General features: G+C 41.8%; 1 protein-coding gene across 7 annotated transcripts in view; it reads right to left on the bottom strand.

Moving 5' to 3' along the window:
• The window catches only part of TOM1L1 (target of myb1 like 1 membrane trafficking protein), a 50,363-nt gene that overhangs the window by 19,031 nt on the left and 11,816 nt on the right, over window positions 1-19,516 (bottom strand). For all 7 annotated transcript variants that reach the window (XM_054688987.1, XM_037491922.2, XM_037491923.2 and 4 more), the window contains 4 exons: window positions 17,575-17,724; window positions 16,735-16,860; window positions 13,659-13,754; window positions 12,553-12,669 (listed from right to left, as the gene is read on the bottom strand). In XM_054688987.1, the coding sequence (XP_054544962.1) occupies window positions 12,553-12,669; window positions 13,659-13,754; window positions 16,735-16,860; window positions 17,575-17,724 (489 nt within the window). The remainder of the gene's footprint in view (window positions 1-12,552; window positions 12,670-13,658; window positions 13,755-16,734; window positions 16,861-17,574; window positions 17,725-19,516) is intronic.

A 19,516-nucleotide genomic window follows, 5' to 3' on the forward strand; every position in this document is an offset into this window, starting at 1 on the left:
TTTTTTCAAATCCATCTTGGTGAGAATTTGTTGGTGTGATAAGACATTAACATCAGACCAAAACATAGGTAAGATGCTCCTTTCAAAATGTAAGCAGCTGGACTGCTAAATCATTACATTATTACATTATCCATTTTTCTCCCCTCAAGAAAAAAGAGCTGCTCAAAAACTTGCACTTCACAAAACCATTTAGAGTCTCAAGCAATCTATTACAAGACTCCTGACAGGAAATCTCTAAATAAATACATCAAAGTATTACAAGCTGGCATTTAGACTCAAAGGTAAAAGCTACCACCTCCACAAAATCTTAAAAATATTTAGGAGACAAAAGGTAATGAAAAGAAAAAAAAAGAGAGAGATGGATGGAAACTCTTGGAATATAAAGTGAAAAAAATAAAATAAAATAAACCTGTCCTTACTGCATTCAGCAGAATTGAAGGTTTTTCTTTTTTTTTAATTGTTTCATATTTTAAACTATTATTTTTTCTAAATTTTCTTTCTTAGAGGTGCATATATTCACTACTTTCTGCTTTGTACGGTCTGTGCCACAACCATCATCTCTACCACTCTAACATTAAAGTGAGACAGGGCAAGCTAGGGTTATTAGGCAGTTTTTAGGGACAGTGCAGGAGGGGACCTCTGAAGAATTTAGGGAGGCTTCAGAGATAAGGACAACCAAAGAAATATAACCAATTCCATTAGGAAAACAAACACCCCAGGACTACGAATAATATTAATACTGTTAAAGATGGTCCTGGTTTCCTTCAGGTGGTAAAGGGAGGCGGAGATTGGAGAAATGGAGAGTGGTTTAATTTATGGACACATTAGAAGGGCAGCTGTTAACTTCAATGCAGGGATGTCCATCCAGAGGACTGGGCCATAAATTTAAAGATGCAACAAATGGGGAAAGAGAAAGCTGTTAGATAAGGAATATGAAGATCCCCCACTCAGTAGCAAATTAAGTGAGACAGCCGAGAACTAACCAATCACAAAGAGACTGGGGCAGCTTTAGAATAATGAGGGAAAAAAGGTATATATTCCCTAAGACACGACTCTACTTTGGCTTCCTTGCCCCTCCCAGGCCTGGTTCCCTGGTCTGGGAGTCCCACTTTATTTCTGTTCTTTTTCTCCTCAATAAACTTTTTCTTCTAAACAAACCTGCCTTTGCTCGCTTGCTTGCCTGAGCGTCTACGGAAGTTCCTGCTGCGGCTTCCTGAGACACCAACCCGTGGGGGGTCTAGCGGCTGGGACTCAGCGCTGCCCCTGCAGCCTGGGATCCATTCCTGGCTGGGAGACTAGGCCTGACAATTCCGGTATCAAAAGCAACCAGGTCAATATATAAACAAAAGGGGATGACCATGTTCTGACAAAACAGGACTGGTGACAGGCTAACTTGGCCCAATTACAGCCCCTTTAATAGAGCAAACAGAACAGACTTTAGACTCAGTCAATCAAAAGCCCCTCCCATATATACAACTGCTATGGGATTTGGTTAAATTTTAGCCTCTCTTATTTCTTCAACTATAAAACAAAGATAACAACAACTATTTTGTAGGGTACATATCTGCTATGGGATTTGGTTAAATTTTAGCCTCTCTTATTTCTTTCACTATAAAACAAAGATAACAACAACTATTTTGTAGGGTTGCTGTGGGAATGAGAAATGTGTGGTTGAAACTGCAGTGTCTGGCCTACGGTGGGTAGCCAGTGAATATATTATGCTTACCAAGGAGATATCAGCAGATGCTTAACTAGATTAACTAATACAATCCTCTAATATGTGCACCACCACTCAGAGACTGTTACAGGGCAGCCCCAATATAAAACGGGTTGCCTGGCTGTGGGTCCTCATCCGTGTGCTTAAAAGGGACTTATTAATACTCCACTGCAGGCACACACAAAAGCTTAATAAAAGGTTTACAACAAGGGAAGGGGAAATGAGGAAATATACAACTAAGGAATAAAATAGGGAAATAAAATCTTAAATGCATCCTACCCGATCCGCCGACCTGGAAACCCAATGGCACTCTGAGAGCTGGCCCAGAGCCGCTAGCTGGTGGAGAGTCAAAAGGGAACCCCCCAAGGCCCACGTGTCTGGTTTTATACCAAACCTGGCTGTTTAACTCCACCCTCAGGTCCCAGCAACCTTCCCTTTGGTGGTGATGGGCTTTGTCTTTCCCAATGTCCTAATGGCTTTGGTCTGGAGTCGGGGTGGAGTCCACAAAGCCTGTATAGAATTAGCTCAGGACATCCTTTCCCCCCTAACAAGACCACTAGCCTACAAAGAAAAGAATAAGAACAGCATGTAATACAATCCTCCTGATGAATGAGAACTTTCCCTTTGTTCTTGCTTTCATGAGTGTTCAAAAATTGTTCTCCCTCTTGCTCGTGGGTGGCCCTGCTAGAGCAATGTCAAGATCAAGGAAATGCAATGGCTGTTAAAGGCCTGTGACAAAAATGTAGAAATTAATTTGAAATCAATCTGTAACCAACATCAATAGCTTCTGGTCACACGAAGTCCTTGCCCTCTCCAGAGACAGATGGAACGGAAACATGAAAGTAGCCCCACACCTCTCAGTGGGTTTGCAAAGCAGAGTTTGAAAACCTCTTCAAAAGCCAGCCCAGTCTGGTCTTTGCAATTGATGTCTGTCTCAGAGGAGGGCCAAGTCACCTGGAAACAGCATGGAGATCAAGTACCATTAGACCTAAAGGATGGGTCAGAGGTTACCCACAGCAGACACCTGCAAGAATGTGGATGTGCGGAGTAAGTCAAACCTAAGAGCAGCTTCTGGTGCATGTGTCCATGGCAGAGGCCCTGGAATCACTTCCCTTTATGCTACATCAGAGAAGAGGCAGGCTTCTGCATTCCAGTGAGTTTAACAATCAATTGAAAATTCTTTACAGCAAAACAAGGAGCTCATTAAGAGCTTCCTCTTCTGACATCTGGATGGCTCCTACTCCTCCACAAAGTGCTCAGGAATTAAGCAAGGAGATCCCTCTGCATTTCAAATTCAACTGTAATTGTTGCATGTTCAACAACACAGGGAAATTAAAAAAAAAAAAAATAGTACCTGAATATCTACTTTAGAAAAGCGAAGCAGTATGATTGCATGAAAGCCTTCTCTGGAAATAGAATCCACGTGGCAAGGTTCCTATTATCAGCCTATAACATATTTCCTCCCTGCTAGTACTCCCCACCTGACTACAGAGACCCAGAGAATGTCTATCTACTCAAAATAAAAACTCCCACTGCTCACCCTACAACCGGACACTTCTGGGCTTAACTTGCTCATACAGGCATCTCCTCATACAGGCTTCAGCTGAGGGACAAACCAACTGTCAAGATAATCCTCAAGAAGAACATGAACTCAATGGGAACCTTCCAACTCTTTCCCAACTATGTATGTCAACGTTTTATTTCCCTTTGTCCTTAGTAACATCTTTGTCCTTTCCTCTTAATCATTAATTCTTCAAAAACCATCCAGCTGTTCCATTAGATAGACATTTAATGAACTTGATGGAGGACAAGAATAGTGGGGGCAGAAGAGATTAGCATAACCACTGACATAGTTGTGGAAACTAGTATCCTGAGGCATGGTCTAAAGATATGGAGATTGAGCCCATTGTGGAATCTCCAGGCCCTTTCAAATTCTACAAAGTTACCCAAATTTAGCAACCAACTGATAGCTCACAAGGAGTGAGCCCCTCCCTAACAGAAGACTGTATCAGTACAGTTTCAACACAGGCTGAGGCAGCACTCCCACTGCCCACCTGTGACTATGCAGGTGCTGCTTTTCACCAACTCTCCCTCTGCAGGGCGGCAGCTTTCTGGCTGCCTGTGACCTGTATCATGCCCAGATTTCTCTTCACTGACCTCCCTCAGCGGAGGCAGCTGTCTCAAGGCCACCTGCCTGCAACCACGCAGGCCTCTCTCAGCAAACCAGTCCCTTCTGGGGCAGCTCTTCCCACCCGCTAGCTAGTGTCTGTGCAAGTGTACTTTACTTTTCTAACCCTTTTCCTAATAAACCTGCTTTTTAAATATAAAGACCATCTGTGTCTCATGGAGAAACTCATCATGTGCCGTTGAAAGGGAAGCTCTGGTGACCCTGCATTGACTCAAACCTCATCAAACTCATTCAGTGTACAAAGCATATACTCTAAATATACATAGTTATATGGATTGACAAGTGTAGTGCTTGGTTACTGCCTCTTAGCTGCTTCCAACCTAGCCACAGAACTAGTACTCACCCTTGTGAGAATGTAACAGGGTGGTCCCCAGGAAAGGGGGAGGTTCCAGGTTTCCTGCCCCACCCAAAAGGAGGGTGAAGCTGAGCAGAGAGGAGAAGAAGCTGCAGAGGAGATTGAGGAAGGGAGGAAGCAGGATGGAGCCAGAAGGAGACCTGGATTTGGCAAATGGAGCCAAGAGACACATGAAGAAACTGTGCTTGCCTTTTGGTCGTGGACTGGGTGACACAGATGTGGGTGAGAGACCCGTGGGGAGGTGATAATGGTTTTTGTCTTGATTTTGATTTTGCTCTTTTCCTTCCAGACTTGTCTGGTTGTTTCTGATCCTTTTCTGTGGGTCCCCACTGGAAGATGCTTTAGACCTGTGACAGGCTTTGGGGCCTTGTTCTGGGCCAATCCTGCCTGGGTGGACTTTTACCCATGAGGGGACGGGTAACTTTGGGTACCTGATTTAGAAACTATATTCTTTGCCTTTCCTGTATTGTTTCCTAATTGTATTAAAGTTCCTTCCCATTAAAGTCTCGTATGTTTTGTGTTGATGTGGTGAATGACAGAACCTATTTAGAGCAGGCAGGTTTGTGGGGCCTGGGGTACCCCTCTCCCTGCCCTGTAACAAGAAGACTACAGCATAGATATCTATGAGAAAGAAGTTGGTGTCACGGTTAGAACATCAGTTTGGAGAATGTCCTCTCTCCCAGCTCCATCACTTTACTACCTACTCACCATGTGAGCAAATAGTGCCCCTTGTAGCCACACAGCCTCATCAATATAGGAAGGTGGTCTCAATGACACTGAAGGTCCCTTCCACTCTTCACACAAGTCTTTGAAATGTAAAGACTTTCATACTGGTCAGGGCATGATGACTTTTCATTTTACCCCCCAGCTTTTCTGAGAGACTACAAATCATCCTCACAGGGTGAAGTTTTAAATTCACAAGATTTTATTCTTCTCTAGTAGGTTAGAACAAGATTTTCTCTACTTCTACATGCAAAAATCAGAATTTTCTCTAATCTAGAGAAGATGTAAAGATTCTCTTTCATTGCCTTACATCAATAGTCCCTGGTAACATAAAGTGCCTGCCCGCTCCATAAACAAGTGGAAACAGAAACATGAAAGCAGCCCCACATCTCTCAGCAGGTTTTTACAAAGCCTGGGGTTAGGCAAATACAATGTTAGACAAAAATGGGAGGTACCAGGCAAACTCAGCTAGTCAAGGTCAGAGTATGGTGGCCCATAGCCAAGTGCACAAAGCCAAGAAAGCAAATACAGGATCATGTGCTGCGACATTTCATTCCTGAGACCAGGCTTTAACTCATCACAGTACTCATGACACTGGATACAGCCTCAGAACCTCTGTACTTCACCACAGAATTCCACTCTCCAACCCTAATGAGGTGTGAAGTTCCCAAGCAACACAGTGGTAGGGAAAAGTGTTTACTGCACAAAATAGTTTCATTGCCTAATAGCCTAAGAAAGAGCAAAAGGCCTGGTAATTAGCAGGGCTTCTGGATCTAACTGTCTGGCATGGGTTGGAAAACAGACTGGGGATTCTAAGTGAGTGCAGTGGATTTTGAATGAAAGGAAGAAGGCTGCTTCAAAGGTGAACAGGTGCCACAGCAAAACTGATCACTGGTAAAATCTGCATACAAGAAGAACCAAAACATTTTTGAGTAGAGAGTTTTGCTCTGTGCTGGACACCATTCTTTTGCTCTCCAGATCCACCATACACTCTCCACATCAAGCTCTGTGCTCTGGGGTGTTCCACAGGGAATACACCACCAGGTACTCTGTCCTCCCACTTCTGATTGGTTCAGCTAACAGGGTGCATTGGCAGGAAATGAGAGACAGATGAGAGGGAGAGGTCTGAATATTTATCTGCTGCTCGTTCCACCAAATTTTTTTTAAGATTTATTTATTTATGCATACAAGAGCTGGTGTGTAGGCCAGAGGTGTGGAGGATACACCAGAGACAGAGTGGGGAGCAGAACAGGCAGACTGACTGAAATATACTGCTGAGGGGAGCAGTGGATGAGACAGGAGATGTCTGCTGCGCCAAGTGGGTCACCTCTATGGCTGGGGATCAAACTTGTGCTACTACAGTGGCTGCCGACAGCTTCATAGTGCTGAGACTTTAACCCCATAAGCCACAAGGGATGTCCTCTTTCCACTAAATGTACCATGACTCTGGAGGCTGCCTTCACCAGGTGACTTTTCTTTTGGGCTCTGGCAGAAGTTCTCTCCTCTATTTATTCCTGGGGATATTTGATAATGGTTCAGGGTAGTAATCAAGCTCCTGTGGCTTCCCTGAACCCTGTGTTATCTCACTAAATAGCACCTTGATTAAGCTCTCCTCAAATGACCCAAATAGAGCCATCTGTTTGATTAATAAGCCCTATATGACATGAAAATACATACTTAGAGTAATTAAAATAGAAATAATACAAAAATAGACAAACAGATCAAACAAAACAGCCTCTGGAAAGATACCCTTGCATTAGAAAATGGGATGTGATTAAAGGTATTTGAAATTAGTGGGGTAGGGATGAACTGTTGGTACATTTGGACGACCAGTCATCTAACTGAAAAAAATGAACCTAGGTAATTCATTTCACTCCATCACTGGTAAAAAAATCTATGTATTACAGACCATTTTACTGGTGATCACACTGTACCAAGCACTACTTTGGGAAGTAGAACCCAAGTAGGAAACAAGACAAGCCTCGTGATGCTTCCATTTAGGAGACAAAGACATGAATTTGCAAGAGAAGCATCAGAGTGCCAGGTGAAGGATGGGATGTGACAGGGAAGTGGCTGACTCTGGACTAGGAGGCAGAGAAGACCTCTTGCAGGAGGCAAAGTACTCAGGTTGGCATGACAAGAAAAAGTTGGCCACTGGAAAACAGCCATGGGGGGGCCTGAGAGTGGAAGAACTCACTGTGTCAGAGGACCAGGAAGGTGACTGCTAGTGTGGCTGGACCTAAGACAAGGGGTGCATGCGCCGTGCAAGGAGGGTAGGTGGGAAGGTCTCAGGTCAGAGTAGGGAGGCTGGGTTTTACTTCTAGTGTGAAGGGAAGTCGCTGGAAGGTTTCAAGTAAGAAATGACATGATCTAGTTTACCTGTTAAAATGCTATACAGGAATGCTCAAATCAAAACCATAATAAGGGGCCTCCCCGGTGGTGCAGTGGTTGAGCGCTGGGTTGAGAAGCTGCCCGTGGCCTCTGCAGCGCCGGTTCAATCCCCGGCTGCTCCCCAGCCACCAAAGGAGGGTCCCACATGGCGCGCAGACCTCTCCTGCCGCCTGCTGCTCCCCTCAGCAGTGTACTTGGGTCCTTCTGCCTGCTCTGCTCCCCGCTCTGGCTCTGGTGAATTTTCTCACCCTCCTGCGCTTCTGACTATACCCAGTGCTTGTATAAATAAATAAGTAAATAAAAATAAAAAATAAATCTTAAAAAAAAAAACCAAAACATAATAAGGGCCTCCCTGGTGTTGCAAGGGGTTAAGCACAGCACTGTGAAGCTATCCACAGCCTCTGTAACATGAGTTCGATCCCCACCAGGCCAGGGAGCTACCCACATGGACGGCAGACCTCTCCTGCCTCGCCCGCTGCTCCCCTCAGCAGTGTATTTCAGTCTGTCTGCCTGTTCTGCTCCCCACTCTCTCTGTTGAATCTTCTTATCCCCGGCCCCACACCTCTGTCTTGTACCCCAGTTCTTGTACGCATAAATAAATCTTAAAAAAAAAAACATAAGATACCACCTCACACCTACTAGATAGCTATAAAAATTAACCAGTGTTTGCAAGGAAGTGGAGAAATCAGAACCCTTGTGTACTGCTGGTTGGAATGCATGGTATGTATGGCCACCGTGGAAAAGAGTTTGACAGTTCCTCAAAGTGTTAGGGGGAAAAGGATGTCCTAAAGCTAATTCCATACAGGCTTTGTGGACTCCACCCCCACTCCAGACCAAAGCCATTAGGACATTGGGAAAGACAAATTCCATCACCACCAAAGGGAAGGTTGCTGGAACCTGAGGGTGGGGTTAAACAGCCAGGTTTGGTATAAAACCAGACACGTGGGCTTTGGGGGGGGATTCCCTTTTTGGCTCTCTGCCAGCTCACAGCACTTGGCCAGCTCTCAGAGTGCCATTGGGTTTCCAGGTCGGCGGATCGGGTAGGACGCATTAAAGACTTTATTTCCCTATTTTCTCCCTGAGTTGTACATTTCCTCATTTCCCTTTCCCTTGTAAATAAACCTTTTATTAACCTTTTGTGTGTGCCTGTAATGGAGTATTAATAAGTCCCTTTTAAGTGCACAGGTGAGGACCCACAGGCAGGCAACCCGTTTTATATTGGGGCTGCTCCATAACAGTTTGGCACCCAACGTGGGCGTAGGTGAGGACTCACAGCCAGGCAACCCGTTTTATATCGGGGCTGTTCCATAACGAAAGGTTTACACAGAGAGTTACTCTATGGCCCAGCACCAAGCACTGCTACCCCTAGGTGCATACACAAAAGAAAGGAACATGGGTATTCAGACAAAAAATTGTACATGAATCTCCACAGCAGAATTATTCAAAATAACAAAAAGGTGGTAACAACCCAAATGTCCATCAACTGGCAAGTGTATAAATAAAATGCATTATTATCTGGAGGTATAATTCCATTTGGACACACATGAGAAAATCTTTGAAGTACAAGTGAAAATTACTTGCTTCTCCATATTTCTGTCTCTGTTGGTTTCATTTTTCTGATTCTTGAATCAGACAGGCTCCTTGTCCTCTAGCTTCATACAAGATTCACCACATTATTTTACATCGACCACAGTAGAGCAGAATACTATGACATAATAAATAAATATTTGTCCCTTATCTCCAGTCATCCCCTAGCACAGAGCTCAAAAGCCCTTGAACTGTGAAAGGACCTCTTCTGTATTCCCAAGAACCAGTGTTCTAACCACACCTGAGTTTACAATAATAAGGTCACTCCAGAGGAAGTAACCCAGTGGATAGAGGGTTGAAACTTTCCAAGAAAAGCACAGAAAAAAAAAAAAAGTTAAATGTTCATGAGGCTTTGTAAACAAGTCGATCTCATGCCAGAACTCACTCAACCTGAATTGGCCATGAGTAGCATTCTAATGTTGATTTATAACCCAAGTCTTTTTACCATTCAAGGCAACACAGAGCCCTGAGCTCTGGTATCAAAACAGCAACCAACAAATTAGCATCACTGTTTGCAAACTTCAAGCAAACAAACATCTGCACCCAAAGATTCTCTTCACACAAAAGCCTTTCGAAGTATTCAGAGGATGGCACAAAACATAAAACTGGAGTCATATATTTGAGTGGAATGGTTCTGTGTACACTTCTACTGAAGGACTGACACAGAGGGATGACAACATAAAAAAAAAAATCATAAATCACTTCATTTTAGAGCTCTGAAGGCCTGGGAAGATCACGTCAACCAGAAGCAGAACCATGGCAATTTTTGAAAAATAACATCTGCCACATGCCCTTCTACTTTGAGATTTAATTTTTAAAATTTAGTTGAATATACTCGTTAACACTGAGTCAAAAGTTTATATCTTGAAAAGCTTCTGAATGTGGAATTTTTAAAAAAGCATTAGGGTCTCTAAGGATTAATTTTTCTTATAAACAGTAAACTATCAAAAGCAACACATCCTAAGATGCATCCTAACATTTCATTTTATATATACAGAAACTAAGTCCAATGATAGCAAATGATTGACCCAAGGTCAATAATTCTCAGCAAAATGATGTTCCTAAGTGAAATATTCTAAAAACACTACACATAAGGTCATTGATGCAAAACATTGATTGTTTCTCACGGTAATTTACTGATGTTCTGAGAGATATTAACAGATACTCAGCAAATGGGGATCACAGGTCAAATAAGTTTGTATATGTTGGATTAAACAACAACTCTTACAGTCTTAACTATACTAACAGGATTTATGAACTTCCCAGAGGAGATACAAAGCAATTGGTTTTGTTTTATAAACTTATTTGAATACAGATGTCACTTTTCCCCCATATTATATAGTCTCAGATTAGTGGAAATGCTGTCTTAAATTGTATCCTAGAGTTGGTCGGGTCACTGCAGAATTTATCATGTCAGTGTCACCAGAAGACTAAAATTTTATCTAATTATGCAGCACTTCAGTCCATATTCCTTTAATGGCTCCCTTCTGCCCTCTGGATTAAGTTCACTAGCATAGGGTATAAGGTTCTTGATAATCTGTACCAGCCAGATTTTACCATTCCTCAACTGGAACTCTAAGTTCCCAAGCTCATCCCGTATACTAGAGAGATACCACTAACTCAAACCCACTAACAGTGGGGGAGGGAGCTCCTTAATAGGTATATCTGGGGCTTCTCAGATATATGGCATAAAGGGTTAAGACATAGCACTATGAAGCTATTCCCAGCCTCTGCAGTCTGAGTTTCATCCCCGGCCAGGGAGTTACCCATATGGTGCAGCAGACCTCTCCTGACTCGCACGCTACTCCCCTCAGCATTGTATTTCAGTCAGTCTGCCTGTTCGGCTCCCCACTCGGTCTCTGGTGAATCCTCTCACCCCCCGCCTCTCTGGCCTGTACCCTAGTTCTGGTATGCATAAATAAATAAATTTTTAAAAAATAGGTATATCTGATTCCCTAGTGGCATCTGGAAGGAGATTTGCTTAGATACAACTTGAGAATAACCTTTTCTCCCTAAAACTTTCAAAAATATAAAAAATATTCTGAGTTCTCAGAAAGAACAAAAACAGATCACATCCTGTATGTGGCCCCCTGGGCCCAGGTTGCTAATCCCTGGATTAGAGAAAAGCATATTTAAGACAATCCAGGGCATTCAAGACCACCCACAATGAGCAGTGCCACAGGACATGGAAGGAAAAGGGAGGATGTGCTCTACCTATAGAATGTAGAAGTCTGGTTAAGAAGGCGCAGAGGAGGGCCTCCCTGGTGGTGCAAGGGGTTAAGCACAGCACTATGAAGCTATCTTCAGCCTCTACAGACCAAGTTCAATCCCAGGCCAGCCAGAGTGCTACCCACATGGTGCAGCAGACCTCTCCTGTCTCACATGCTGCTCACCTCAGCAGTGTATTTCAGTCAGTCTGCCTGTTCTGCTCCCCACTCTGTCTCTGGTGAATCCTCTCACCCCCCCACACCTCAGGCATGTGCCCCAGTTCTACTCAGAAAGAAAAAAAAGTATCCAAATCATTTCTCCGTCCGTATCACTGGGTGCAAGGGAATAGTGGAGCAGTAGAGGGGTGTTAGGAAGAAGAACTGTGCCTAGAACTCTGCATCTAGCAAACCACTAGCATTTCATATGACAGCGAAAGACATTTCGGGATGTGGAAATATTTAAGTGTTTACAACTAGTAATGATTCAAGGAGACAGCAGTTACATAAAAGAAGTAATGCTGAAAAAGGAAAATTTTACAATTTCTTATTTCTCAAATAGGTGAAAATCAAGAAAAGTGTTATTTACTAACAATCTAAGGAGATAAAGGAAGGCTTTAACCAACGTGAGAATTGGGGAGTATGAATCTGACAAGAGCAAAAGTATGATAAGGTTCTAATTTGCTTGGGAAGCAGATTTACACACTGATTTTTTATTATAACGGTTTCTACAATAATTAGGCTGAAATGTGCACTGAATTTAAAATTGATAATTAGAACAAACCATTAGGAGGAAAAATACACGGATGTGCAGACATAAAAAGGTAACGGCAGGCTTCCTCCCTCCAGTAATAATGAATTGCTCGTGCTATTCTGTACATGCTAATTAGATCCACTTCCTCCTCCACAGCCTGAGTACTGTCTACATCCAAACCTTTCCATAAATCCCCACCGTCCTCCTTGTCCCCACCCCTGCTCCCACTATGTGATACTTTTCTATGACAACACCTATAACAATCTTGTAAGTAACCTTGCTCATTAAAGTTCCTTGAGGCCCAGGACAGTCTTATTTCTATACTCTTTATCATACTCTAGTTATTCAAAATGTTGACTGGATGTATATAGAAGCACTTTTAAACATTTTAAAGACATGACACTGTACGTGATCATGGTCAGTTATTGGCTGCAAAACAGTCAGGGCCATGTTTAAGTTACTATGACATTCTCATAGAGTCATCCTTCCATCACTCTGTTAAGTTTAGGAATCAGCTGAAGATGCAGGAGAAGGAACTAGACAATGTAAGATACTTTTCATCTCCAGAGCTCTAAGTTTAGATAACAACTCTAAGAAACACTGTGACTCATCATCCCTGAAATCATACTACACCTGCAGAAGCTCCATGTCTTCAGGGTTTTCAGACCCAGGAACATTCTCCATCAGTATGGCAGACATGACCCTCACATTCATTTTCACCATATCCAATTCACTGTGTAATTTTCCAATCTGTAAAGAGCAGCACAATCACCAGTAAGTGTGACAGCTGAAGAATGACTACCTTGTTCCCTTCCCCCAGGGGGCATTTGTTGGAAGAAAAAATATTACTGCATTTTTGCAAAATTTAATGTTTTCAAATTTACATGTAAATGCATATAAATATACTTATCATTATTTTACAAATGTATAATATGTTACCTTCAAAAAACATAAAATGTCTTGCAAATAAACTTTTAAATATGGTAGAGCAAGTTGAAAGTGAAGGTAAGGGAGTCAGATTAGAACTGATATGGAAAAGGTGAAGGATTCTAAGAACGTGGCCAAAATGCAGGTTAGCCTGGATTTCTTGGCAAGCAATGAGAAAAAAAGGCAAAACAATGAAGGGTTTTGTGTTTCTCATATTAGGGAAGAAAGAATCAAACCAAAAACATTTTCTTCCTGAGTTAAATTTTAATAGGAATTAATCACACAGATTTTTATGAGAATAACTAAATAATAACAGTATGAATAATAACAATACAAAACCATCAATGATAGCTCCCTGATAGTAGGACAGAAATGAGCTTATTTAATAATTGCTTATCTGAATCTGACAAACAGGCATAGATGAAGTAATTAATATAACTTCTTTAGCACGGTACAAGCAACCATCACTTACTGATTTCACTGAAATGGTACAAGGACAGACCTACCAGGAATAACAGGAATGAGCTGGCAGACATAAGACCCATTCCATAGCCTAGCCTCCACAAAGCCACAAAAGCCACGATCTGAACACACATGAGCTCAGGTTTTAGAATAAGACAGAATGCACAGGACTAATTCTATTTAGACCCGAAACATGGTAAGTCCTCTAGCATCACCTAAGCTCCAGTTTCCTCTATAAACTGAGGGCACCAGTGTACCTCCACCCAAAATGTTAACAAAAATAAACCAATTAGATGTAAAGTGTTTAAAACTTAAAAATAAGTCACCACAAGGATACTTATTGCTGTTACCTGTTCTGGAACCAATTTAATTGTTGAGTTTTTTGGAGCAACGACAGAAGAAAGAGCTGGTGCAGTGGGAACAGCTGGTGACTGGCTTGATGACATCTGGGCAGTTAATTGAGATGAAATATGGAAATATTATTATTTAACAGCCACCCCAAGCTCAGTTTTTCTCTTCTGATGACTCAATCATTCTCTCTCAACCAAAGTCCTGGGTAGAGAGTGCTAACCCAGAATAAATCAAGTGTACAACCTACTCAGCATTTTGAGAAGAGTACAAAGCAAATTTTATATGCAGAACAGAGCCCGCCTTCTAAAAGGGGGTGACAATTATAATTGCTAACTGAATTATAATTTGATGCCCTTAGTTTTTTGGTTTTCTTTTTTTTTAGGACCTGAGCATCAATATTTATTTTTCAAATTTTTTTTTATTATTACATCATTGTTCATTTTTAAACAATATTTGCTTCCCCCCTCCCCCTCAGGTGTAGTCCCCATAGAATTTCCTTCACCAATGCACCCGTGCACATCACCTCAGTCCCCTATGCTCCTCCCTCCCTCCCTTTGATCCCTCTCCCACCTCCTCCCCTGGAGGATGTCTCTGATTTATAATTGTCCGTTTTTGCTTTGTTGTGTTTTGTACTGTTATTATTGTTTACACTGATGTCTTATTTGGTTCCTCTATATTCCTGTTATAAGTGAAACCATCCAATATTTTTCTTTTTCCTTCTGACTTATTTCACTGAGCATAATTCCTCCTAGCTCCATCCACATTGCTGTGAATGGCATGAGTTTATCTTTTCTGATTGCTGAATAATATTCCATTGTGTATATAAGCCACGTCTTCTTGATCCAGTCATCTATTTTTGGGCATTTGGGTTGTTTACAGGTTTTGCCTATTGTAAATAGTGCTGCAATAAACATAGGTGTACAGGTGTTCTTTTGAATCAATGTTTTTGTGTCCGTTGGGTAGATCCCTAGAAGTGGAATTGCCGGGTCATGTGGTAGCTCCATTTTTAGTAGACTGAGGACCCTCCAGACAGCTTTACATAATGGTTGGACCAGTCTCTACTCCCACCAGCAATGTAGAAGAGTTCCTGTTCACCACATCCTCGCCAACATTTGTTGTTGCTTGTTTTTTTGATATGTGTCATTCTTACTTGGTGTAAGGTGGTATCTCAATGTGGTTTTAATTTGCATTTCCCTGATGATCAGGGATGATGAACATTTTTTCATATGCCTGTTGGCCATTTGCATTTCCTCTTTGGAGAAATGTCTTTTAAGTTCTTCTGCCCATTTCTTGACTGGATTGTTTATTTTGTTTTTGTTGAGTCTGAGTCTTGTGAGTTCTTTCTATATCTTTGTGATCAGACCCTTATCAGTTGACTGCAGTAATGCCCATAGTTTTTACCAAGGATCTAAGATAAACTGCCACATGAGATAACTGTTGCCCTCTTTTAGAGTTTTCCAAAAACAACTGGTGAACTAATTCATGGAAAGACATCTACACCAAAGGCTATTTCCCAGAGTCAATGCCTCATTTCCAACCCTGGCGAGTGAGGGCACACAGGTCAGGGCTCCATGTCTGTGCTTGTCATTACTATGCATAGGGCACACCTGAAAATCTTATAAACATGAAGATTCTGATATAGTCTAGACTGGAGTATGCCTCACAGGCTCTAGATTACACCCCAAATCACATTTATATAACAAGGTCCCTGCTTACAACTACATTTTGCCTTAGAAGAAAGGAAATACAGATTATGATGAGCAGGGTCATGGGCAGAGAAGAGCCAGGCGCTCCTCATGAGGAGCAGCCTGTACACAAAGAAGAGTTAGGCCTGAGGATAAACCCTCCATGAAACTCAAACTTCCAGTATATACCTGAATTGCTTATTCAAGCAAAGCAGGACTCACCAACCTACAGACAGGAAGAACTACTATTTTCCCATATTGGAAATTACACAAAAACCAAAGTTGAATTATAATCAGCTACCTGAAAGTGTTGCAAGTACAAAACCTTGAAAAGTATTTGCAATCTTGAGAATGAATACAAGGAACATCTATTATTTATTATTAGTAATAATCAAGTGTATCATGTGATTACCTATGGTAGAGACCCTTTCTAGTTTAGCACCAGTCCTATCCTCTGAAAATAGCCCCATCCTCTGCTCGAGCCAAATGAGTCCCATGGCCTTACCTGACCTCAGCTGAATAGTGAAAAAGAGAAAACTCACCCAGGTTGGTTCAATAAGTCCCTTCTCTAAGATTTTTACACTTAGAGTCTATACAAGCTAAAGCTGTAATGTGAAAATTTGGGACCTATGGATCTACTGTATAGAAAAAGCTAGTCTTCAATGAGAGAAGATTAAGCTACTGATCAGATGATCAATGACAAGTAGACAAGTAATGAGGCATTTGTCTGGTTCTCTGCTGTTCCAAAGGCCCAGCTCCAAACACCTTCTTGTGCCTTGGTTATTCTGAGATGCTGCAACATCTTTCAAATGATTTTTTTTTCCATAAGTTGGATGGCACTAGGACTGCCCCTTTCTTTATTTTTTTAAATAAATTTTATTTTTATATTCCCCATACAATTGCAATCCCCTTATTTTGACCCCAATCCCTCCCCTCCCCACCCCCCACCCCCCATAGAGTGTCTCTGGTTCATAGTTTTTTGTTGATTTTGATTTTCACTTTCTTATAGTTATTCATTTTCCTGGTCCCTTGTTTAAGTTTTCTAGATTCCTGCTATGAGTGAGACCATGCGGTATTTTTCTTTTTCTTTCTGGCTTATTTCGCTGAGCATGATCCCTTCCAGCACCATCCATGTTGCTGCAAATTGCATGTGTTTATTTTTTTTGAATGCTGAGTAATATTCCATGGTGTATATGTACCACATCTTCTTGATCCAGTCATCTATTTTTGGGCATTTGGGTTGTTTCCAAAGCTTAGCTATTGTAAACAGTGCTGCTATAAACATAGGGGTGCAGGTGCTCTTTGGAATTGATGTTTCTGTGTAGGACTGCCCCTTTCAATGAGAAAATATATTATCTTACTGTACATGAGTTTAAGAAAGGCCTCCTACCTCTTGTCCTGCTATTGCAGCCTCTGCGTCTGAGAGAGGAAAGTGAACACCTTTCTTAAGCAGGTCAAGGTACACTTCTTTCACTTCACTTACATCCACACCTCCTGGGAAACCCTGTGACCAAGTCTGAATTCAAGAGATGATTTCAGAGTTAACACAGCAGCAAAAACAAGACACAATTCTTGAGTTGAAGATAAGAAATGAGAGCTTAACTATTGCATACACTACTCAGTTACTTTTCAATGTCATAGATCAGATGCCCATTTTCAAAGAATAGAATAAGAATATACAGTATTTTTTAATTACTAGGCTCCCATACTTGAAAATTTTGTTGAAAACTTGGAATAGGTATTATCATTTGTTTTTGCTGTGATAATTCAGAATCAATAGAGCCTAAAATAGCATCAGGTCTTTAAGTAACTTTGAAAACAGTTATCTACTATTGGGCCTTCCCTGGTGGCACAGTGGTTGAGCGCTGGGCTGCGAGGCTGCCTGCAGCCTCTACAGTGCCGGTTCATTCCCCGGCCGCCAGCGAGGGTCCCACCAAAAAAAAAAAAAAGTTATCTACTTCAGAACATAGTTTCCACACTCCCGAAATGATGTACACATGACCCTTTACTACCTGATGTGGATAAAATAGAAACCAAGAAAAGCAGAAAATGACTACAAAATCTTCACAAAAGAGGTTACCTTCCAATGCCAAGAAATTATTACATGGTAGCAAAATGCTTTCTGGCTCAATACTAGGTTGATAAGGGACCACTGAACCAGCTGGGAGGCAAGTCATTAGATCCCTAACCTTAGACATTCACCACCCCAAAAGATATATAACAGACTCACCTTAATGAAGGTCAAGATTCTATTCTGAATTTCTAGTGGCAAGTTGTATCTGGGATTCAGCAGCTTAACTAGACTATCTTTAACAAATTCTTTCTTCACAATCAGACACTGGAAACTTGGACCACAGTTCTGCATGCACATGTCAATAAGCTAAATGAGAGAGAAAAATTTATACATTTTATATTTCTAACAAAACCACTTCATAAATAAAAGATAAACAGTGCTAATGCTAATGATTCCCACCAGCATTCTAATGAACAGATTTTAGTAATACTAAAATATATGGTAAAATGTTAGGTTCTGGGGATGTGAGGAGGTAGAAGATATAATGTAAGTGCTCAGAGAATAGCCTTGATGGAAAGTTGGGACACAATTACAAAAACATTAATAGCAATACAAGGTAGTAAATGCCAAGGGCTAAATGGAAAAAGCAAACAAAACTCACGTATTACAGCCAGGGTGACATCTGCCCCTGAAAAATTTCCAGTTTTCCAGGAAAGTCCTGGCATAGTCCTGTTGTCCTAGCCTTATTTTTTTTTTAATTTATTTATTTATGCATACAAGAGCTGGGGAACAGACCAGAGGTGTGGGGGGGTGAGAGGATTCACCAGAGACAGAGTGGGGAACAGAAAAGGCAGATTGACCAAAGTACACTGTTGAGGGGAGCAGTGGGTGAGTCAGGAGAGGTCTGCTGCACCATGTGGCTTGCTCCCTGGCCAGCCAGGGGATCGAACTCGTGCTGCAGAGGCTGCGGACAGCTTTATAGGTTGCCTTAACCCCATGCGCCACCAGGGAGGAACCTAGCCTTATTATTGATGCTATTCCCCTTCCACTCTCAAAAATGTCCCAGTTTAGGCAAATCATGGAGTTACCCTACCTGCAGACCTCTATAAGCAGATGTGATCATTCAGAGATGTGTAAAACCAGACGCTGAAAAAGCCTGGTCCCAAGCTGGGCTGTGGAAAATGTTAAGTGCAATGAGTGTAGAGCAATACATACATGTGACAAAGAATATGAGTTTTCAGGAGGAAACAAGTCCTCCTGTTTGTAGAGGCTTCTTTATGAGGCAAATCAGGGACACTGAGGAGGTAGGGCAGATAAAGTATAGGGGGCATCATCCACAATGAAGAGAAAGTTGTGTGGCAGCGTAAGGTGTTTCTACATTACATTAAAGACACTAAGAAGCCACTGAAGGTTTCTTGTTAGTTGGTCATCATCATGCCTCTATCCTAAACTTGAGAGAAAGGTTAATGTGCACAGGTAAGGTCTGCAAGCAGCACTCTACCAAGGGAACTGGAAGGTACATGAACCTGGGATGATGGAAAGATCCAGCAGGGATCTACCAGTATAGGCCAGATGCTGAAAGGCCTACAAAGGAATGATGTGAATATGAGGAAGGAAAAGATGAGAGAATTATGAAGGCAGAACTTTTGACAACTGCGTGATTTTTGAGAAAAGGGTGACAAAAGTCAGTGACTGTCATTCTGCATGAGATTGAGGGCATCCTTGATGGAATGTGGAAGTGGATAGGTGGCCTGGTCAGTCTCAGTTATAAATGAAGCATTGAAATTGTTTGAGTATGATGTTTTGAGTTTAAAAGTACTATGGACTGAACAGTTGTATCCCTCCCTAAAGCACAAACTGAAGTCCCTAATGTGATAGTTTTTGGAGGTGGAACTCTGGGAGGTAACCAGGTCAAGAGGGTGGTGTCCTCAGGAGTGAGACTAGTGTCCTTATAAAAAGGGATGAGAAAAGAACTTTCTGGACCATTGGGAGGAAACAATGAGAAGACAGCCATCAGATCCAGACTCTATCCATATCCTGATACTGAACTTCACAGTTTCCAGAACCATAAAAAATGTCTGTTGCTTAAATGACCTACTATATGGTATTTTCATTATAGTGCCCAAAATGACGAAGACAAAAAGGAGGGTGGGACATC

The sequence above is a fragment of the Talpa occidentalis genome, unplaced genomic scaffold (genome assembly GCF_014898055.3).
Source record: "Talpa occidentalis isolate TD23 unplaced genomic scaffold, MPIMG_talOcc4v2.1 talOcc4.7, whole genome shotgun sequence".
NCBI lineage: Eukaryota > Metazoa > Chordata > Mammalia > Eulipotyphla > Talpidae > Talpa > Talpa occidentalis.